The sequence below is a fragment of the Ammodytes marinus genome (genome assembly GCF_949987685.1).
Source record: "Ammodytes marinus genome assembly, chromosome: 16".
Taxonomy (NCBI): Eukaryota; Metazoa; Chordata; class Actinopteri; order Uranoscopiformes; family Ammodytidae; genus Ammodytes; species Ammodytes marinus.
The window spans coordinates 13,154,681-13,179,029 of record NC_137220.1 but is presented as its reverse complement, the minus strand read 5'-3'; the positions used below and the strand labels follow the sequence as shown (position 1 = coordinate 13,179,029).

Genomic DNA, 24,349 nt, shown 5'->3' with positions numbered 1-24,349 from the left:
TGTACATGGCCATATAGGCCTACCAAACTGAATCATGATTTTAAGAGGCTGGAAATTGGACCGTCTCAGCCCCAACTTTATTGCTTCATCAAGGCAGTGTTTCCCAGAGAGAGTGTTAATGTAACTTAGGTCTTAAACACATTGATTTGTTACGTCTCTACCATTATTTCCTGTACTAAATGTCCTCGTCAGTGAGTACATTGCCTTGGGCTGCTGCTAAGATGGAACCATTTAGGAAAAAACATTTGGAGAAAACGCATTGTTGTCAGGTTTCAGGATAAAGACAGACAAGAACCCAAATAGCAAGACACCGGATGCAGTTCAGGTTTAGAAACAGTTTTAATGGGAAACGGATGACAAACCAGGTAGACAGACAGCGTGGCAAAACAAGTCCAGTTGGGGCAGGCAAAAGGGAGGTCCAAAGTCCAGAATGCAGGTTAAAACACAAATAGCAGGCAGGATCAAGATAAAGCAATCATGTCCAGAAGCTGGTGAGTTTGTGGCACACACTAAACAATCTGGCACTGACTGAGGGGAATGGGGTGGAATATATACTGAGGGGCTGATTAGCTGATGGGGAGCAGGTGAGTATGGGCAGACCAGGTGAAAGCAATTAACAGGGAGTGCAGAGCAGGAGGGAGTGGCCGGGTCTGAAATGACATGAGAGTTAGAAAGGAAACCAGGAAAACAGACATATGAAAACAAACTAAATACGGGCTGAAGTTGTGACAATTGTTGTCTTTTCTCTTTGAGAAACAGCAGTGAAATGATCCCCTCTAATCTTTCAGAATCAGAAAGGTTTACCTTGAAACAAACAAGGGATTTGCCATGGTTTGTTGATAAAAATATAAAATGTATGGTGAAAAATATCATATGAAGAAAGAAATGGGATGTGATAAGTTCTTTATTAAGTATTTATTTAGCAAAATAACTTAAGTGCCTTATTTATTGGGCATCATTTCAATATTATTTCTGATACATTAATATGTAGGGAGCATTTTAATATTGTTGTTGCTATACAAATAGTGCTTTAGTTACCAGCTACCAAACCTTATTTTCTGCACCTTGCGGCCGCATTACTGATAATGACACCGTTCTTGTCTCATTTGTGCTGCGGACCGCTGGACTTCTTAGATGCATTTCTGAGACGTGACAAAACAAAAACAACACAGCTAGATGTTTTTGTAATACTGAACAAGCACGGCTTGATGGGAATGAGCCAGGATGAAATCAGGGGCTTAACTGGGACAGACAAGCCGCTATATGACTCAGCACCACTGGCCCAAACAGGGAAAAGCCACAAAGAGGGAACGGTGGAGAGCCGGTTCAGGCCCGAAGCTGCAGTCTGCCTGTCAGCAGGAATGCTGGGGCCCAAATCTACCTCCCAGAGAGAACCGCATACCACAAACACATCACATGACAAGCACAGCACTCAGATACAAACTACGGCTGCACGATATCAGGAAAACATGCAATAACATTATTGAATATTGATTACGATATCCCTTGTAATAAATAAAAACTTATTAAAGGTGGAGTCAGCTTTTCTGGAGAACGCTTGTTGTCAGAATTAGTTTTTGGTCAAAATCAGGGAATATCTCCTCACGGTCCGCTACCGGTCTGTACTGTGTTTGCGATGAAAACAATCTGGTGTTACTATACAGCCTAGTTCCTGTAAACAGGTATGTACACAAAGGATAGCAATTTATAGAGTATAGGCTGTTTATCAACACTTCAACTTTGTGTCAACTAATTTGGAAATGGCTTAATCATAATGTAACCATCATTAATTTATATGAAAAAGTTACGCATTATAGCTTTACAGACTAACTGGGGGCCAGAGGATAATAAAGAAATTCACAAAAGCTTTGAATGTTAAACAGCCACCAGCCTTAGGGACATTATAAAACAAGTAATTGTTATCCTCAGGCAAGCTTGGTGTACAGTATATTCTTTCAAAATCTGATTCTGCTACAAGAATGAATTGGTTCACAAAGGCAATAAAACCAAAGCAATGCATTTATGTGTCGCACCAATTGAAAAAAGGGACCTTTTGTTCAAAACTATCTGTTTTCACATCTCACAGCCAGATAGTAAGAGTGATGGAGACAGAGACAGAGACAGAGACAGAGACAGAGAGAGAGAGAGAGAGAGAGAGAGAGAGAGAGAGAGAGAGAGAGAGAGAGAGAGAGAGAGAGAGAGAGAAAAAAAGCAAGTGCATAAATCAAGTAGCTTCTTACTGCCAACAATGGGCTCAGTCTCCCATGTCATTTACTGGACTAACAGTCTGGACGAGACACAATCCGACACAGTTTTTGAAAACAATTTATTTGTTTTGGCGAGAGGGCATGACATACACACTGTCATTAAACATACTATTCTTTTCTTGCTGTAAAATTAATTTGATACATTAGACTTTGCACTGCAAGTCCTGTCATGATACATAATCATACATTTATATAGATCTCTAAACAACTAATCTGGATTCATTTGCTTACCACAGGGTTCTTTCATTATCTCACTGTCTTTTTTCTATTATTCGTATTAACACTGAACATATTTTAGCTGCCTTTAGCCTGTAGCAGCCCCATAGGAAGTTCTCATATTAGCGTTAAGGCAGCAGTAAGCCCTTTGCCCAGAAGTGTATTCAATACTGGACTGGTTGTCTGAACCCTGGGATAAACAAAGTCGTCGTCAAGGGTTGAAAAGCAAACTCTGAAATCAAGCGCTGGCTCAGTCCGTTCTTGCTCGTCTTTGGTTCACACACACCTTCCACTTACATTTAAGTAACAAAATATCATGCAAATATTCCCAGCACTTTATGTTCTTCTGTAAGGTAAGCTTTCAAAGGTTTTATTCATTTGACAATTTTGACATGTCACTATGGCAAAATGATGCAGATTTTTCCGCAACCTGTCAAGTAATATTGTTAGCTAAATGAACAGCATAGGATGTGTGGAAAGGTTTTTTTTAAGTTGGAACTAGAGCCAAGCAGCCAGAGTTTGCTTTCCAACCATTTTTCATTTATAAACCCCAATTCTGTAATGTCTGCAAAACCAGCTGCTTCCAATGATTTCTTTCCTTTTAACTACACAAAGTCCTGAAAGTGTCATTCGATTTGACACAGTCTTAATATAAAAAATAGATTTATACATATATATTTGCTTATAAAATCTAATTGGAATGGACATGGGGATATAAATAAAAATTAAACAATTTTCACATTTGAAGTAAAAAACAAAACAAAAAAAATATCTAATTTGATTAAGAGAACAAAACCCCCACAACATTCATTTGACATAAAAGTGCATCTGATTTAAAAATTGATCCTTAAGCAAAGGCTTCTCAGTCAGGGATGTTTGGGCCAGACACACATGACAAGTAAGATCACTTTCAAATTAAGGCCTTTAGTTTGTATTTTCAAACTATAAATAAGCATCACCTGCTTGACTCTCACAAACAACTAATACCAAGTCCATGGCAATATATTTCATTTGCTCCTTTTATGGCATTTTTTTTTTGGCTGATCTAACTGTTGATTATTGTTTTTTTTATTAAAGTCCTGTGTAGCTTCTTTACACTTATCTGTGTTTAATCCTATCTACATGAACATGTAGTCAGAAATGCAAAGTGCATCTCAAGTAGCTTAAATGGCTTTTAACACTTATAATTTAAGGGTGGTGTTGTGGCGTTGATAAAATGAGAACAATCCTTATCAATTAACACTGTTGTTTTCCAGTGGAGTTCAACATCCACTGGGCAACATTAGACTGTCGTCCTGGTGCTCTGCTAAAGGTTTAAATGTCAAACACTTAAAGGCTTCCTGGCATTCATCATAACTGCCCAACAATTGAATGTAAACACAGGAGAGGATACGTAATGAAGACACAAATGGTGTATGACATGGAGATGATGTGGAGTGCATCATTTGGAGTGTGTATGTGTGTGTGTGTGTGTGTGCATGCGTGGGTGTGTGTGTGTGTGTGTGTATCAGCAGCCCAACGGATACATACTTAACCTGTGTTTTGTTTCCCCCTGGTGGTGAGAGCATGTCCTGGCATTGTTTTTTTAACGTTGACTCCGGTTGTCAAACTGTCTGATGTTTGGATATGTGTAAGAAGAGACCAGTGGAAGAGGCTCGGGGTGTTTAACACTGACTTGTAGACCAGTTCCATGTCCAGGCTTCGGAAGCTACAGATACTGCTTAAGGCTACTGTGTCACTCTGTGTACTCTTGTGCTTTAAGTTCAGAAACCAGGCAGATTTCAGCACAGAATCTGGGAGAAGGGATGTCTGAGCAGCTCCTCCGCACTAGGCCTGTGTTTTGCCTCCACAAAGATGCGGCTAATAAAGTCCCGTGCCTGGTCGGAGCAGTGCAAGGGCAGCAGTGGGTTGGTGGGCTGGGTGGCAATCTTGAATATGGCCGCCATGGCCTCGTATTCAGCCCATGGAGGCTTTTCTGTCAGCATCTCCACCACTGTACAACCAAGGCTCCTGCAAAAGAAGAGCATGATTGTATTTGTTTTAAGATGAGACACTGCAGGCAATAACAATGTTTTTTCAAGCACTGGTCAATTTGAAGATTTTTGGCTATTTTGCTTCCATAACATGTCTTCTTTCATACTAGTATAAATAAAGGTGTCATGTCTGTTTGCATCTGTATATTTCTTGCATACAACCTTTTTCAACAACAATTTTCTCAACATTGAATACTCTGAACCAAAACTCTCAACTTCTAAAGCACTAACATCAACTAAACTTCCCCAGTACCATTCTGAAGGTTATTGCAAAAGTATTTGTTTGTAGTATTTTTTTTTTTTATAAAATGTAAAAAAGCCTGTATCCAAAATCTGGTCCATAAAAACTAAAAATAAAAATAAAAGACTATTGTTTTAATGTAAGTAATCAACTGGCAAAGTTTCATGATCATACAGTATCTATAGGTTTAAAATGTTTCCCTAAAATGTTTCCCTGAGACCTGTGTCTCACCTTAACTGACCAGCCCGCTCACATAACAAGCTGAAACAAATACCATAAATAAAGCCTCAGCTGCTTGACATTTAAATCTTAAAAAGGAATGTTTAGAGTTGAAACTTTCACACTGGCTGGCTGCAGAGGGCCTCCTCCTCCACCTGTTTGGAAGGTACGAGCCCTCCTGGGAGCATAACTCCCCCTCAAGCCTGGGCTGAGAACCTGGAACATACCAACCCCTGTCAGGACCTGTCAGACTGGCCTTTAGCCAATAGCATCACTCGCCTGGTAGGTCATCACCCAATCAGATTGAATTGGGAATGTGTTTCTGCTCTGTGTGTGGGAGTGTGGTAGGAACTGGGTTACATACAGCAGACTCCTAACTTTATAAAAACATTTTCCACTTTGAGAGCACTGAGAATCGGCCACTTTAAGAACAAGACTTCTGTATTTTTTCCTTTTTTCACATTCACAGTTCATCCCGGCTTGGGATCCTTCTCAAATGTCTTTTTTTAAATTCTTTCTACCCATTCAGTATATCTACATATTATAACCTTTGTCCCTGTTTCAAACTGAACTATTTTAGTGAGTAATGTCCTAAAGCAGGTGATATGCAGGTGTCACTTCTATCAAATTATTGCTTGTAATAAAACATATATAAGGAACTCTTAAATGTTTATGAAACAGTCTAATTTTTCCTCTGATGATCATGAATGACCTGTAACAGCAAACGTGTCATGTGAGCACAACAATGATGTGGTCCATAACCGCAAGCATCAGTAGAGCAAACTAACGCACACTCTCATGGTTAATAACCTCTGATTCTTGTAAAGGCTGCAAAAATATCAATCTACACTGTGTATTTGTGAATGAAATCAGACTGAAAACAAATTGTGGAAGCTCCTAGTAATAATGTACATTTAGCAACATTCTCAAGAAGCAGTCATAGCACAAGCTCAAACTAGGATCAAACTTGAAACTACGCTGCTGTGTAACTCCCCATAGACTGTATATTAAAGATCTCCTATTATACTACTTTTCTGGTCTTAATTTCTTGTTAAAAACTGCTATAGAGCAACCTGACACGAATCAGATAAAAAAAAACCATGTAGATTTTCGGGACACTCTTCCTCTCACCCTAGCGAGCACAGCAGTCTGCTCCACACACTGCTTTGAGCTTCTCCCCCCCCCCCCCTCCTGCAAACCCCACTCCATTGTGATTGGTTACCTTCCTTCCGGAACATTTCCAGCAGCGCGCGGGGAGATTTCTGAGAGAGGAAGGTGGGGGCATGGCCGGAGCTTGCCTGAGCAGCATTACCATACATGGAAACATCCGAGAACGTGACGACACGATACCCGGAAATTTGAACAAGTGAATTCTCGACCGGCTGCCCTAGTGTTTAGTGCTCTGCATAGCCACCCCAGACGGTAAGCAGGGAATACGTCTAAATGCATGTACGCAATTATTTGATACGCTAGTATGGTTAAACATGACTATAAATCACTATAACAACGCTTATAGGTCATAAAAGTCGAAAAGTATCATAGGTCCTCTTTAAAGAAGTATCTCCTGTTCTTACCAGACATCAGCCTTGCGCCCATAGCCCTCTCCACTGATCACCTCCGGGCTCATCCAGTAGGGGGTGCCGGTCACAGAGCGGATGCCGGTGCCAGACATACAGATGGTCTGCAGCCTCTTGCTGGCACCAAAGTCTCCCAGCTTCACGTTGCCCTCTGAATCCCGCAGGATGTTGGCACCTGAGAGCCAGAGATGACAGGGGAACACATACATATTTTATCTCAACTATAACCTTCCACAAGCTATAAACCATAAACATCTAGGTATAAAAACACATTTATGCAGCATCTAAACAGTGTAATACCCAGGCCTCTGTGGTTTTAAATTCTGGAGAACGCTTGTTGTCAAAATAATTTTTTGTCAAAATCACTGAATGTCTCCTCACAATCTGTTAGTTGTCTGTAATGTGTGCGTCAGAAATCATTTTGACAAAAGGTGATTCTCCAGAATGACCGACTCCACCTTTAACAGGACTAACCTTTGATGTCCCTGTGTACGATCATATTGCTGTGCAGATAGGACATGCCCTCCAGGATCTGTCTTGTGTACTTCCGGGTCACATTTTCTGTCAGTGCCCCATAGGCCTTAAGCTGGTCTTTGACTGAACCCTGATAGGAAGACAGCACATGATTCACACTCCCAAAGACTAACAATACAAATTCAGACAGACTGTGAACATATCCAAGGTTTCTTAAACACCAATCTACCCCATCAAAGGCCTGAGTCCCAGGCACTTCAACTCAAACACTGAATCAGGAAGAAAACTGTATCCAATCCGTGTTTGCCTTTTTACCGCAGTGATTATGCAAATTAGACAAAAGATTTAAAAACAATGTCTCAGGTTTCAAATGTTGGAAATGCAAATTTTTGCAATGCCTGAACTGACAATGGAAAGAGGCCATGCAGAGATGGAAAGGGAGATACATTTAGCAGAAATGCATGAAATAAGTAGTGTGGATCTGCCTTACTTATTTTATAAACCTTCGCATGATTTCAGGTGGGATATACAGTAAACATGATCGACCACTTCTGAATTAATTTAATTATTTATATCACCAGTTTATTTAAGTATATTTAAGTTACTGGAACTGATTGTTGTCCTTGGCTTGCTTTCTTCCTATCTTTATATATGCATGTACAATCAACCTGAAGCCCCTGTCATTTTCTTTATATTTTGTGGAAAAGTTATGGAAACCGCTTCTCCCCTCTATTGTGTGTATTCTTCTTTGTTTTACTGTTAAAAAAGTAAAATAACAAATAAACAAACAACAAGAAAAGTTGCTGTGACCCACCCCTGGCATGTACTCCATGAAAATGGTGAGGGTCTTCTCATTGTGGTCCCTCAGACAGCCGTAGTATTGAACAATGCGCTCGTGATGCAGATTCTTCAGCAACTGAATTTCGCACTCCAATGCGCTGACCTCCTGTATGGAAAAAATTAGAAGTAAAGAAATGACACACTGAAGATTCAAAAGGACCGTTTAAAAATAAAACATAAAAGCTTTTCTGAACAATGCATCTTTGTTGAGTTACTGTTTTCGCTTGTAAACAAAATGCATTTCTCAGACATGGCAGAGCCGCAGGCCACTGATGACAAACAATTAAAACGTAAACACAAGGATGACAAACAGTGATTTATGTGTGTGTGTGCAGTTTGCCAAAAGTGAAACCTAAAGCAGAGAGTACCGGTAATTGAAAGTCAATAGCACAGTTCCCCAGAAGAAGTTCCTGTGTTTACTTAAGAGTATGAAGCCACAACAGAAAGAAAGAGAGAGAGAAAGAGAAAGAGAGGAGGAGAGAGAGAGAGAGGGAGAAAAAAAGAGATGCACAAAGGAGTGTGAAGGGGTGATGGGAGGCCCCAGGCCATGCTAAACGATCACCCCTCACCACCACTGCCACCAAAACTCGTCTTTTTTCAGAGAAAGGAAGTGACAATGCATGTTTCCTCTTTGGAAGACAGGAAAATACATTAACATTGGGAAGAGGAGGGTCGACGGAGGAAAGAAAACCTCTTCGATACATTTCACTTCCTTTAGTTATTGAATTTCTAAGGTTTAACATTTGACAAAAGACTGTAATGTAACTATACATTAGTTATATTGTAAAAAGGAAAGGGAATAAGGAACAACATGTCAAAAGGAGGACAAAGCATGTGAATATGGCAAATATAGGTTGTACATTTGATTTTGTGATTAAGAAAAAGAAGAAGCTAATTGTTAAATGTGCAACCAGAGGTACCAAACTGTCAACATGTTTATGTAAAGTCAGCAACGCAAACTATATTTCAGATTAAGAACTTGTGTACATGTTCTCAACAGGAGCATAAAGAGAAATGAGAAGTTGAACAATCCAGGTTAGTATCTCACCTTGCTGGTCTCTGGACTCTCCGGATCAAACTGGACTTGCTTTGCAGCCAGCTCCCTCCCAGTATCCACATCGTAGCACAGGTAAACCCGACCAAACGCACCCTGGCCCAGAAGTTTACCACGCCGCCACGTCACAGGAGCAGTGGGCGCTGAAAACACACACACACACACACACACACACACACACACACACACACACACACACACACACACACACACACACACACACACACACACACACACACACACACACACACACACACACACACACACACACACACACACACACACACACACACACACACACACACACACACACACACACACACACACACTTATTTATATTTTACGTAAAATAATATACAATATGCCATCTTACATATCCTTTACAGAAACACAATAGCATTAATTTAACCTTTACCCTTTTAGTGTTTTAAGTAAAGTTGTATTTTTTATATTTTATTATTTCTTATTCTTTAATAATTTCAATCACTCACGTTTTATTGCTTAGTGTGCATTGGTGTCCGTATCCATTTTTGCTTTCTCACTATGTTGCAATCAATGTAAGGCACTTTGAACTACATCTGCTTTGTTTGAAAGGTGCTATATAAAAGATATCGAATTTAATGATTGATTAAACACACTTTCCTAACACACACAAACAATTTTGCCCATATTCTGAGCAGACACTCACACTTATGTGCGACAGGACGTTCTTGTGGACGCAGTCGGCCCTGAGCGTCGACTAGCTGCCAGCTGCCCACACTCTCCTCGCTGCCGTTGAGCGAGCGGCGTGAGGGAACCAGAGTGAACAGGTTTCCCTGGGGGCGACGAATACGGGGAAATGTTCTACGGCCTGAAGGAAGGCAATAGAGGCTGAGGTTAAGGAGAGACACTGCAAGTTACTCACATTAAAACAATTATTTTTTTTGTATTAAAAATGTTTCAGAAATGTTTGAATAAATATAAAAATGTATGTACGGTTCTTGAAAATGCATTTTTCAGAAATCTCACAATCAACAATACATATTCCTAGGTAACAACCATAATAATACGCAGTGCAAGGAATTATTATGGAAAGATGATGCAAGTGCTTTAGAAGTTTAGAATTTTGATTGAGAATTTTTTAGATAATGGCCATTAAATATGGTTGTATACGGAAAATAAACACATGTAAACAGACTAGGTTCAGCAAAATAAACACACAATTGTACATTTTGGACTTTCTATTAATACTAGTATGAAAGAAGACATGTTATGGAAGCAAAATAGACACAAATCTCAAAATTGAGAAGTGCTTGAAAAAAACAATATTTTTTGCCTGCAGTGTCAACATAACAAGATGAACAGGATATACTGAGGGAGGAGCTAGACCAAAGATAAATCACAGGAAACCAGGCACACAGTTAATAAATGGAGATAAGATTATCATTTTCTCTAACCTTCACTGTGGTCCTTATGATGCAGGGAGACGTGGTACCTCCGAGGATAGGTGCCGCCTTTCCCTGCTACCCGGTCATACACATGATTCTCCCTGTCTGAAAGTCAAAATCCAAAAGGTCAATAGTCAGCAGGATTATGCTGTGTCATTCAAACCCAGTTTAGCTCAGTTTCACTGTTAAGTCACACATAATACACGTGAGCTGCTTAAGTACTTCCTTAAAGCTTGTACTTAAGAAGAACAAGGCAGATATGAACTTGAAATTATGTCTTTTGTTAGCTCTCAGCTGCTTCACACTGAATTCTAGGGGTCACTAGCAAGCAAACTCTGACTATCAAGTGTGTATTTCTTTAATAAATTAGACCATTTCTGAAAATTGTGTTGAGTTTTATGGTTGATGTTGCAGTGTTAGATTTTCTGCATTCCATAACTTTAATGCAGCCTAAAGCCAAAATCTATAGAAATATTCCATATTGCGATTATTATGACTGATATTGCAATTACGATATGATTTGTGATATAAGGGGGAACTATTAATGATAACTTTTACATAATTATTCTCATTTTACTTGAAAAACATGAAAATGATTATGGTGTGATCTTTGTGGAAATCTGAACCAAACAAAGATGTTTTTCTTTAGTCTGTAGAATATGATGTGCAGCATGCCAATGTTTAATTTAAAATGGTACTTTGACACAAATCCAGCAGAAACACACACATATTGCAGTAGGTCATATGGCAATTTTGATTAAGTTTTTCGATTAATTGTGCAGCCCTAGCTGGTTCAACATGATATTTCCAAATGGGACATTTAAAAACCGCTGCGGTTAGAAGGAGCTTGTTTCATGTACATGCTCTTACCCGAGACCTCCTGACGATTATCAGGGTAACTCTTGGCTCTGTGCATGCGAGACTTCCTCAGTGAAGGGCTGTGAGGAGAAGGAAGGGAGAAGAGTGAGAGATGTTTGGAGGCTTCCTGAGAAACAATGATTACTGGAAAGGTAAGGTTAGTTATTCCAATTGTACAAACGCCTTTTTATGGAGATAGAACAATTATAACATGTGTAATGAGTAGTGACATTCTGGCATTAACTTGTGCTAAAATTGTAACTTTTTTTTAATAAGAAGCAGTCTTCACCTGTCTGAGTTGCTGTCCAGAGACTGACAGCTTCCAGAGACCGAGTTTTCTGCACTGCTCCAGGGATCTAGCACCTGTACATGGCACAGCGGAATATTAAGGGTGTGTTGGCATAGGTGCTTTGTGTATTAACATTTCAAAAAGAAGAAAATCCAGCATAAAACAGGATTTATATTTGGAAAAAAACCTTAGGAGCATGCACCCAATATTTCATTTTGTTCTACATCGGCAACTCTGGCGGTGTAATTGTGGCCACAATCACTCACGCTCTGTTTGAAGATCATAATGACATCATTTGATTTCTATTTTAAGGAGGATTCTTCTCACTGATTCATTGATAGTGAAGCGTTGACTCACACACTGATCGCTGGTCTCGGGGATGAACTCTCCCTCACTGTTTATGCTGGTGTAGGAACCTTGGCGGGCGATCCTCTGCTGGCACTCAGGCACGTAACCGGGAGGCGGCGAGCTGCGCCCCGTGTTCTGAGAACCTGGGAAGAGAGAGTACAGCTTCCAAACTGACTGTCAAATAAAATAAAAGCACTCAAGTTGTCAAGATACATGGGGAAAAATCCTGGGGTCCCCTGTAGCAGCATTTGGACTCGGTCTTACTATGACTCCATCCCTATATACAATATATACGTATAGATTAGATGATTTATTTCTCTGTCTATTTCAATGGAGACGCTGTATTTTCAAATTGGTTTGTTTATATCAAGTCCTGGCTCCAGTGGATGTTGTGTGCTGGCATGAGCTTCCGTCCTTTAGACACAGGGTTATGATGAGTTTTGTTTGGTCCCTCGTGTGCCACTACAATGAGGAGATTCACAACAAATGGAAGTGCTGCTTGCTTTCTATTAGGACTAAAAGTACAAAGGACTGAGAGCTGGTTTGAGCATTTATAGCCTGGAGCTGTCAAAGTCCAGCTCTCCTGCAGCCTCTTTGCTCCAGGGGGGAAAGAACCAGGCCACTGGTCCACCACACTAATAGCTTTCTGTAATCTGATTGGCTGCTGTCCAACAGGCCTCAGCTAGTGATGGTGAACAGGAAAAGGAAGAGGACCCAGTGCTAAAAGGGGAAGCCAAAGAAAGAACAGCCGGAGAGAGTGAGAGAGAGCGAGAGAGAGAGAGAGAGAGAGAGAAAAGCCTACAAACAGGGAAATCGAGGAAGTAAAGAAGAAGTAGCAAGACGACACAACAGATAACCATAACAGATTATCAACAAAATACTAAGGCTTCTAAGAAAAACTATTCGTCTACATTTCCTAAGTGTGTAAACCATCTTGTTGTAGATAAGATTAGAGAGAATGTTGAACGACAGTTGTTGATATGTACCAGTTGATAGGTGGCGCCCCCTGGGCTCGGAGGATTGGTACGCCGTGCTCACGTCTCCAGTGGATTGGGAGGACTTAATCCTCACCTGCTTGGACGGCACGTGGTGGGAGGGAGAAGAGGCCTGCAGAGACGAGGGGGGAACAGCAGTTTTAGACAAGGCTTCAACACGGGATCCAACAATCAGTACATGTCAGCGAGCCAGAAAGTGTTACGCAAATGTTATGAGGAAATTAGATTTTTCACAACTTGGCTCTATGGTGAACAAACAGCAGTGGTGAAATGGTACACTGTAAATTCGTAAACAGTGTGTGTGTGTGTGTGTGTGTGTGTGTGTGTGTGTGTGTGCGCAATAATTTTTTTAAAGACAAATTTGAGAATTACGCCTTAGAAGCGAGGACATTTTTGGAAAGTGAAGACATTTTGGCCGATTCTTATTTAGGGACAGACCTTTAAAGGGCAGTTTGAGGGTTTTAAGGTCAGGCAATTAGGTTTACGTGAGGGTTAGGTTAGTTAATTAGTTTTGATGGTTAGGATTAAGATAAGGGGCTAGGAAATGCATCATGTCAATGAGTGTGCTCACAAGTATAGCCATGTGTGTAGGTGTGTGTTTATGTGTGTATCTCACATTGCTGGGCTCCTGAGTTAGCAGTAGAATCCTGATGCTCTTCATGTTGGCGCTTCGGTCCAGGAGGTCGATTGCCTTATCCAGGTCATCCTGACCTCGCAGAGGGATGGACAACTGCCAGGATACAAGACAAACACGCAAACACACACAAACACACACATGAACAAACAAATACAAGGATCCACAAGCACACAAAAGGCCTTTGGCAACATTTCAAAATGTTTAACGAATAAATACAATATGGAAGCACACATATATGTGGAGAAGATAAAAACAAATGTATTTCAAAAATGGAAACACAAAGATGTAAGGAAAAACACATACACAATGCAAACATGCGATCATATTAATTTGCGGAGCTGACACAATTAGTCGATCAATCAATAAATTGTTTGACAGAAAAGTAACTAATTTTCTCCTGATGATTTTAGTGAAATACTAAACATTCTCTGATTCCAGCATCGTTAAGACTCGATGAGAACAGAAAGAGTTGGGAAAGACAGACAGTGATACATCTCTCTCCTCCTCTTTACCTCGTTGTTCATATAATTCAGATCGAGCTGCTGGCCAAACACAGCCTTGACTTTCTGCTGGATTTCCTCGAACTGCACAGGCCGTCCAAACATCAGGATCCTACACATGAGAAGAAACAAACACAAGACATCAAACAGACGCACAGATTATGAGATATTTGTACTGTCTGTGAAGGAAACTGCTTTTAAGTCAAATGCTCCCATTCAAGCCAAATCCACACACTCTGCTGTTTCTAGTGTGTGCAGATTCCTCTAAGTGCACCTTGCATATTTGTGGTTTGTGCTGGCAGCCACAGACTAACCACAGTCCTTTCCCCTTCCAGTCTCCAGCTCACATACCAGTCTGAATTAAGTTCTGGAGAATGTGTATGTGTATGTGTATGTGTGTGTGTGTGTGTGTGTGTGTGTGTGTGTGTGTGTGTGTGTGTGTGTGTGTGTGTGTTTGACTCTTCAGATGTGCTCCTTCTCATGAACTGCAACATATGACGAGAACAGCATGCTTACGTAAGTGTGTGTTTGTCTCCGTGTAAGATCATGGTCTCTTACTTGTGCATACATATGTACACATGTATGTAATGTATGTTAAATGCCCCCCCCCCCCCACACACACACACACACACAACATGCATGTAAGAAAAAGAAAAAATCCAACCCTAACCACTCTCACCTCCTCTCTCCTGAGAACTCAAACTTTATCCGGACGTCGTCCTGAGAGAAAACAGACACAACTAGGTCAAAGGAGGACATCAAAGTGTTAAAATAACTCTCATATACAATGTTCATAATACTAGGAACTAGGTAACAGGGTCAATCTTTAACTTATAGATATCTCATGCATACATTTGCATCCATAAAAAAACTAAATTCTAGATTATACAGCTTTTTTTTTTATTCTTTTTTTTATAAATAAAATAAAAATACTATGCACATGTATGTTTTTAAGAAGAAGACAATTAACAACATATGAACAATTCCTTCTTGGCCTTAAAGCCTATAACTTATACATGTGCTGTCTTCCACTGTTGCCCTTACACACAGAGGTTGTTCACTGGGGATACATGTTACTCTGTACCTCCGCCAGTGCTACATCATTTGTGGAAAACCCACTTCCACTCATAACACATTTAAATTATGTTGTAAAATGATGTCTTTCTCAGGGGGGCAATCTTTGGTTTTCAGCAAACACTAAACTGGACATGAGTTATGTACTTTGACTATACTCTGTGGATGTATCTAAGCGAGGGTGGGTGGGCTACTGGCTACTTTTCCACATGAGCAGAAAATATTTTGAGAAAAGAGCCTGAAAATAAGTGGATGTAATACATTTCAGATGTAGAAGTAATGGGTGGCTATTTTGGGAATTTATCTAAATCATTAAGCTAAATTATCTAACTGTGCGGGCTAGTGAGAAATAGTGTCAGAAACTTTAAGAATTTACCTGCATGGGTGATAATTAGAGGTGGGCATAGATTAATTTTTTTAATCTAGATTAATCTAGATTAATTTTGGAATTAATCTAGATTAATCTAGATTAAAATGTCTCATTTGAATTCATTCATAATATCTGTGTGCTCCTAAATAATGACTCAAAGTAAGTCTGTGTGCTCCTAAATAATGACTCAAAGTAAGTCTGTGTGCTCCTAAATAATGACTCAAAGTAAGTCTGTGTGCTCCTAAATAATGACTCAAAGTAAGTCTGTGTGCTCCTAAATAATGACTCAAAGTAAGTCTGTGTGCTCCTAAATAATGACTCAAAGTAAGTCTTTGTGCTCCTAAATAATGACTCAAAGTAAGTATTTGTGCTCCTAAATAATGACTCAAAGTAAGTCTGTGTGCTCCTAAATAATGACTCAAAGTAAGTCTGTGTGCTCCTAAATAATGACTCAAAGTAAGTCTTTGTGCTCCTAAATAATGACTCAAAGTAAGTCTGTGTGCTCCTAAATAATGACTCAAAGTAAGTCTGTGTGCTCCTAAATAATGACTCAAAGTAAGTCTTTGTGCTCCCTAAATAATGACTCAAAGTAAGTCTGTGTGCTCCTAAATAATGACTCAAAGTAAGTCTGTGTGCTCCTAAATAATGACTCAAAGTAAGTCTGTGTGCTCCTAAATAATGACTCAAAGTAAGTCTGTGTGCTCCTAAATAATGACTCAAAGTAAGTCTGTGTGCTCCTAAATAATGACTCAAAGTAATGACTCAAAGTAAGTCTGTGTGCTCCTAAATAATGACTCAAAGTAAGTCTGTGTGCTCCTAAATAATGACTCAAAGTAAGTCTGTGTGCTCCTAAATAATGACTCAAAGTAAGTCTTTGTGCTCCTAAATAATGACTCAAAGTAAGTCTTTGTGCTCCTAAATAATGACTCAAAGTAAGTCTTTGAGAACGTGTTTCTCAAGCCAGGTGGCGCATCAGACCAGGGGCTCATCTCCTGTTTCCAACATGCATCACAAACTGCTTGAGGAAGCTGTTCTACTATGATAATTGGTGATGAAAATAAATAATGTTCAACAAGATGTTACATAGTAACGCGTTACCGGCATCGGACCTCTTTTTTCAGCAACGAGTAATCTAACGCGTTACTATCTCCAAACCAGTAATCAGATTAAAGTTACTCATCAAAGTCACTGTGCGTTACTTTTTCTGTAATTTTCCTTAGTGAAACATTTTACATAACTGCACAAATGACTGCGATTGCGATTTTATGTAAATAAATGTGCACGCATGTGTCTCTAAACGCTCCAACTGCTCCAACCGCTCCTCTCGTCTTTTTGGTAGCGCCCCTCTCTGACATGCAGCGTGTGTGTGTGCGCCTGTGTCTGTGTCTGTGTGTGTGTGTGTGTGTGTGCAGCAGCATTACGGCCGAACTGTGGCGCAAAACAAAGTTTTCCCCCCGATGAAATATAGCGTCTGCTAAGGGGATATTTAGGATTCGGGTACGGTGACGTTGAAGAGATAGAAGTGTTTAAAACTTGGAAACTTATAGTCACGTGGCGACCGGTGGCCACACACACCCACCCTGCGTTCCAATACCCGATTGTGTCGTGGGCAAGTGATGGAGAGAGAGAGCGGCGGGTGTGTGAGAGAATAAAGGCTCCTCAAGTGTCAACAACGGCCCCCGGCTATTATTATCTCCCCTGAGCCGAACAGGAGGTGGAATAAGAGATTAACGGCGATATTTTTTTTATCGCCGATAAGAGTCTTGCGTTAACGTAGCACGTTAACGCCGATAACGGCCCACCACTAGTGATAATATACAGTCAAAATCTTTATTTTAATCATGAGGAATAAAATTGAATGAGGCCCACGTGACCTCTAAAATCAATGAAATGTTACTGAACATAACTTAAAGTGACAAAGAGGAGCTTTAGGTTTTTCTTGCTTCTAACACAAGATGAATGACAATGAGGTAATGTATGTTTATATATGTAACTATGTAAAATGTTTCATTTCATTTTCATTTAACCCTTATTTATTATCGAAAGATCAGTTGAGGGATGACCCTCATTTGCAATGAAGTCAAGTCAAGATGAGTAATGGTTTTATGACTATGGTGAAGCAAAATACACTTTAGACTTAGTACCGTTCGGGAAAGACTGGAAGATCCGGTCTGCCTGCCGTGAATCGTTTCGTCTGGTTTGGCAGCGATTCGGACCTATGCAAAGACATTAATAATACATTTATTTAAATAGCATTCTTTTCACTGGTGGTCTTATTTGCTGTAACACGTCACTTATGATCATCAGGGGAAAAATTTGAGTGTTTCATAAAAATGTAAGAGTTCCTCTGACCCTGTAGTTTCCCCCCGAAGTGATGCTACTGTGTGCAAAAGGGACATTTATAGATTCATGCTGTCAACACTGTTTGCTTCTTACACGGTTAACCACGCTGTATCCATTCCTCATTTTAACTATTCAGGACTTACAGCAATTTTATTTAAATTTAAATTTTATTAATTGAAAACAATTGCAGAGGCACACTTCAAAGGTCTTACTCTGTCACTCACCACCATTTCCATGATTTCTGGGTTTAAATCCTAGTTTCTCAGAACAACTTTAACAGCTTCAAAATCTTGTGTTGGATCACAATCTTTCTAATGTTAATGTTGTGGTGACGCGGCTGTACTGCACCTGTCTGTTGGACTGGACCGGTGTCTTGGGTTTGCCGCTGTCGTATGTCGACAAAGTCTGGCGCCGCGTCATCTGGAGGGCAACCAGGTCCTTCATTATAGAGTGGAGAGCCTGCCTCTCATCTGAGGAGGATAATGGGTTCAGACAATACACAATTAAAAGTGTGGATTTGGAGAATGGATGGCCTGAGTGTGCGTGTATGACATAGAGAGAGAGATATGAGCCCCTCGGACTTGGTTCAGCACTAAAAGGTGGTGTGCAGACAATCAGTCAGTCATCTTTAACTACAGCCATATGGAGACTGTCCTTTCACAGGGTATTAGAGGGAGCGATGGATGGACTGCAGTGTTTTTGATATGCCTATTCCCATGTTTGATCTCAGGGCAAGCTCTGCCTCGGCTGGACAAGCTCACGGAGAGAAAATATTCTCCTTGTGTAGCTTGGACAGACATCATAAGGCCCCGGGGCAGCGCAGAAAACCAGACCCCCATCTCCACGACGACCAAAAACCAATCCTTCACCCGACGGCGTCTGGAGCAGCAGCTTGCACAGGCTCTGGCCTCAGGGATGGTGTTTGGTGTGAGTGTGTGTGTGAGTGTGTGTGTGTGTGTGTGTGTGTGTTTGAGAGAGAGGGAGAGGAAGAGTGTGTGTATGTGAGTGTGTGTCTGTTTTTATCTCATGCTGTGAGGGAACCAGGCTCCTAATGTCTGTCTAACATGCGATATACTCACTCATTTTGGCGAAGTTTGACTATGTGGTTTACGAACCCGTCTTCAGAAACTTGTCTCTGCTGTGCCAACCCTACCCCCAGCCTGCAGTGATAAAATAGATATCAATAAGTTATAAAAGGAAAAGCTTGTCAAAACTGAGTTCAGCACCGTTTTGTTTGTATATTTCTTTGCTTGGAGACAAAGCAAAAAAGGATGTGAGTCATTGAGTCAGACAGGAGATGACATACGACAAAGGTTATCAGCCAGTCTCACAAAACTTGTCAGTAAGCTAGTACCTCAGCCCATAAAACACCACCTCGATGACCAAACCTGAAGGCGAGCATTACAAAGCGGCTGTACTGCAACATCAAAGCTATAGTGCGGAACTTCATGAGGTGATCGCACATTTTATACCTTCTGCTGTCAATTTTTTTTTCTTTGCAGTAGAATCAAAAAGGAATTAAATTATATGAAAAAGTTAGACACTATAGCTTTAATATAAAGTATCTAGGCAATTCAATTAAATTATATGTTGTTTTAATGTGACGCTAAAAAGAGAACCTAATTTTCATTTGATAGAACAAACCATTCTTTATGTATAATTCATTGCAGGCATGTAAAACATGAAACTTAATATTGCAGCACACAGACCTAAAAAAATGTCTGACAGAAGGCCTGAGTTTAGAGAAAGTGTGCAGTGCATGTGTGAGATGTGCACTGTGTGTTTTGTCCCATGACAAAGAAAGTCAATTGGAAACGGCTGAAACTCAAGCTGCACTGGCAGCGATCAGTCTGGCACACTTCATGTGGGAAGAATGTTTTTATGGCGAGTTTTCTTCCGTTTTAAATATCTACCAGCTTTTCTGTGATTGCACGAGCTGTCCAGGCCCTAACTCAGCTGTGTTAAAACTCAATTGTTGCTGTTAATAGGGCAATATTATCTGCTCCATTCAAGGCGTCAACAGCGTTGTAAACTGAGGCATTTCCTTCAATGGAGAGGGTTTCCCCCAAATGTATACCAATAAACCACTGAATTTAAACTACCTTAGGATAAGACAAAAGGACGTATGTTCTTTCAACTTTGAGTTTCTTGCACACAAACTTAGTTAACACAATTACAGCAAAATGACCATTTAAGACAAAACTTTAAACCGGGTAACAACACCTCAAGACAATCACTTACCTGTCATATCAGACTTAAATAAGCTATCTCTAAAAGAGGCGGACTGACCAGAGCTCTCTCTTTCTCAAACATCATACAAGAATCTGTATACTATACCTTATACTACTTGGGATAACTTTTCTTACCAAAATTGTTTTTATATAAGATGGATCTGTCACATCTAGCCATTACTTTATCGGGCAAAGACACTGAACTTGATTGGCGGATCCCTAATCTTTACCATACATATCATTGTTAGAGCACAGCCTGTTTTAATTGTGCCAGGATGATAACTAGACATTATTTCATGAACTGTCACTCAAAACGAGAATTTAAGCACTTTTTTTGTATGAGTGCACTTATGCAACTTATTTTCTATATGTGTAGGTGCATTGTGGCAAATCGTTTTTTTTGTGTGATGCAGAGGCTTGGAGCTCGAGACAAACTTCCCTATATGGGACAATACAGTAGATCTCATCTTATGTTATACGGTATATATATATATATTTACATTTACATTTATATAAGTCGAAGTTACAATAGTAATTGATATTATGCCACTACATATAGACTAGGCCTCTTAGTTTTTCTCATGACTTCTTTAAAAGGTCATGGAAAAGAGAGTCCACTGTAAACAGAGAAATTGCTTCACTCTGTCCAGAAACAACAAATCAACCCAGGTGCATTACTGCTGTGTTAGGTCAGCCTATACTGACTTGTTTAATTTACAATGTAACAAGACAGAGAAATACCAGAGAGTGGGATAAACAGTGTTGGAGGATGGAGCCCTTAGGGGAGGCTGCAACTATCTTTCTGAGGTCAGATTTGAACAGCCAGAACTTAAGCGTGCCTTACAAGGAAACTCGGATGCCGGAAACTATTTCTGTAAATGAAATTGGCAGCATTGGCACCTGAGGCAACTCATTGACTCTGTGGATTTCTGGGTAATAATCCGCCACAGGAATGCTGGGCATGTCCGTCTGTGGTCGGCGGAGCGTTTGCCACGTCGCTTTCAAGCTTCCGCCGCTCTCATGTTCTCCCGCCAACGGACTGGGTGCCAGGGACTTTTGTCCTTCAAATCCAAACTTCAAACTTCATGCTTATGCATTTTATCACCTACTACATAACACACAGCTTATGAGGTGTGCAAGTTCCCCCACAAGTTGCATGAATATACAGTCACTTCAGTACACTCATCTTCGCCGTTATACACCTACAAGATGTTCTCCAACAGTTACAGTAAAGGTGCTAGATCTGGGGAGATAAGTGCATTTTCAAAAAGTGCATTTCAACATTGTTGTAGTCAACAACTGTCCTCTCTGTCCTTGCCTCCACAATCTTCTTCTCCTGCTTCTAATTACCTCCCAAGCGGGAATGCCGGGAATTCAATGGAGACGGAGGCTATGCGCTCTACCAGTCCAGTCAGCTGTGCCTGCTTTATTTTCCTTGTATCACATTTCCAGGACTAGCAGGATTTACATGGATTTTCCTCCCCCCTTCTCCCCTCTGTCTGCTCTGAGAGCTGTTTAGTCTGAGGCTGTTTTTCCCAGCCACAGTTCTCACTCCGTCTCTAGGCCAGTGATGCATCTGGACTCAAAATCCCCTGGCCTGATGTCTCTCCTGTTTCAGGTGCCCATGTGTTTCTAGGTTCAGGGAAAACCCACCATATTCAAATATTGCAATGTCGGCAAGTCGCGAGGACATGCAATGGCTGAAGCAGTATATGCTCTTTTTTGGAGCTTTCATTCATACATAGAGATACATATGAATAGACATTTCAAAACATAAGCTATGTATAACTTCAATGTGCATATGCAATCCGAGTTTTGAAAGTGTTGCTACACTTTATGAGTCTCATTTAATATTTGGGTTTACATATTTTAAAGCTAAAACGTATACATAAATAACCTTCCACTTGATTCAAGGTTTGTCTTTTGTCTCAGGATTAATTGCCATCTTATATCTCCCCTTTGCTGCTGTGCAACTCTAGTTCAATGATGCTCCAGGTACGATAGGTACTGCTTTTAGTGCACTGGTCTTATATAGACATGTAAGATGGTACCTAAAAATCTAAATACCTCATTAACTACTAGAACAACTTAGTGGCTGTTTTAACTCGTTCGTAATTCTGTATTTTTGGGGGGATTGTTCTGTTAAATCATGTATTTTCCTGTACAACTGTGGTGGTGTAAAAGAGAATGCTCCCAATAAAAAAGAAAGAAAGAAAGACATGTTTTCAGCAGAAGACACAGAAGTCATGTCACCTGCATTTGTTATGGAAATTCGAGAGCTTTAGCAACTATAATGTCTACAATTTATAAACCCTTTTCGAGTATTTGTAGACTCAAAATCTATTAAATTTGAGGCTGACAAAAAAAAGAAAAGAATAGGCCTACATTGAGTATTTTAACACTTGAAGTATAAACCTTCATGTAAAAAAACAAAATCTTTTACATAGTACTACCCTGGTACCAAAAATTCTATTTACATTCTTGTTTTCAAGCAGAACACTTGTAGTTAGAATTTCACCCACATGACTTGAATGCAGCACATTTCACTCATCGTATACCTGTCATCCCTGTCACGTGCATAGCCCAACAGCAACCCTCACCTGTCGCCTTGACGACCTTGGTCCGGGCTGGTCTCCCGCGCGCAGCTGACTTCGGTCACCGGTGTCTCGCGACTGTGGTGACGCAGTAGGTCCAGCCGTTGCTCACGTCCATCGGTTCCCTTCAGTCAGTCAGTGCAACACACCGGGCAGAGTGTGTGTGAATGAGGGGGCGCCATGGCGGGGCTGACCCCCCCAGGTAACAGGGGCTCTTCTTCTTTCAAAGGAAAATTCAAAAGCAACACAAACAAACGGATAGCGTAGCCTACTTTCCAGGGATGAATAATAAAAAAACACGGTCACATCAGAAAGCTGTGAGTTTTAACAGATAAAATGTTCCAATGGAAAAATAAATAAAAAGCAGCTACATCAGGCTGCTCCAGCTGTGGCCCAAACAAAAACTTCTGCTCCGCTGCTGCAGCCTCGGATCTTTGGAAAACTTAAATATCCAAAACATTTTTGGGATATAAACGCGTCCAGGATTGTGGGTCTAAAAGTAGGCCTAGTTGTATCCAATAAAAACCGTGTTACATACGAAGACTAGCAAATAAGGTGTAAAAGTAACCGTAAAAATAAATCTGTATGAAATCCATTTGTGTGTATGAGCTCGCCAGAGGAAAGGACCGAATGATTTCCGTGATTTTGATGGCCCCTCTTCCTGCTAAGTTTGCAGATTTTTCTTCCTCGCTGTGTTGCCAGGTTGGAGTCCACAGTAGGCTAGTCTTGGCTGGAGATATCTGGGGTTTTATTATTGCATTGCATAAAACAATATCGTACACAAAACATACACAAAGGCCTATAGACTATCTTGCCTATAAAAAAGTAAAGAGGGATTTGATTCAGTGCTCGACATAATGGATTTTGATTTGTAGCTAAACGGACTGAAATGACAATGGCAGAAAAAATAATCCTAGGCAACTGCATACATTTATTTAGCCTATTATAGCCTAAAGTCCCTTTGTTATGTCAAGCTATATTTATTAGTGGTAAACTATATCGATGTTTATACTTAAAAGCTTTTCGGAGTGGAGAATTGACAAAAACGACTTAATGTAAAAACATAATAAAAATAGCCTAGAAGAACGCAGCTTTTTCAACGCCAGTTCTGGCAAAGGTTTTCTCACGATTTCTGCAGTTTAACGACGGTAGACAAATTTCGCAAACCAAAACAAAGTAAGAAATAATCTTCAGCCCAATACGTCAAACTTCCTGACAGAAAAAATATCGCCACCGGAACCCGCTTTTATGCTTCCAACAAGTCGTGAAAACTGCAGCTACTCCATGGTCGGATCCATGTTTTCCAAATGCATCGCTATTCGTCGTCCATGCGTAATAACATGGATTTATTCCCAGGGGGATTTCTGGTTACTAAACTATCTAAATTAGTGCAGCAGCGGGCACGCGCTGTTACTCGGTCGAAGTCTTTCTGCGGGAGCGCGCACGAAATTAGAAGTGGGGCGGACCAGCAGTGACGTTCAGGTTTACGTTGCCTTCAAAACAATAGGAAACTCGTGAACCTCAATTTGCACTTTTTTGGGGAAAAACATGTAGCCTATTGTTTGGATTAACTGAAATAACAGAAATCTCTATTCCCAGTTCTTTATGATACATTATCTGATTTCGAACACATTTTACATCAATACATTCTTAAAGAAGCCAGGCTTTTTTGAGCTGGCTGCCTATATTAAACAGTACACTTTTTCTTTGTGTGAATGAACAAAAAAACAGCAGTGAAAATGTCTTTAAATATTTTCTGCTT

General features: G+C 40.3%; 1 protein-coding gene across 1 annotated transcript; it reads right to left on the bottom strand.

The window, feature by feature from the left end:
* Positions 1 to 2,309: 2,309 nt before the first annotated feature.
* On the bottom strand, positions 2,310 to 23,948 carry map3k3 (mitogen-activated protein kinase kinase kinase 3). The gene is made up of 18 exons (XM_080043765.1): positions 22,594 to 23,948; positions 18,842 to 18,922; positions 18,111 to 18,232; positions 17,564 to 17,635; positions 14,655 to 14,695; positions 13,988 to 14,087; positions 13,455 to 13,568; positions 12,830 to 12,950; positions 11,853 to 11,986; positions 11,496 to 11,569; positions 11,219 to 11,286; positions 10,358 to 10,453; positions 9,610 to 9,771; positions 8,916 to 9,064; positions 7,842 to 7,973; positions 7,028 to 7,157; positions 6,551 to 6,728; positions 2,310 to 4,493 (listed from the first exon to the last, which is right to left on the bottom strand). Exons 2-18 carry the CDS (start codon positions 18,843 to 18,845, stop codon positions 4,265 to 4,267), a joined length of 1,926 nt encoding a protein of 641 aa, XP_079899891.1. The 5' UTR covers positions 18,846 to 18,922; positions 22,594 to 23,948; the 3' UTR covers positions 2,310 to 4,264.
* Between the last annotated feature and the right edge of the window lie 401 nt (positions 23,949 to 24,349).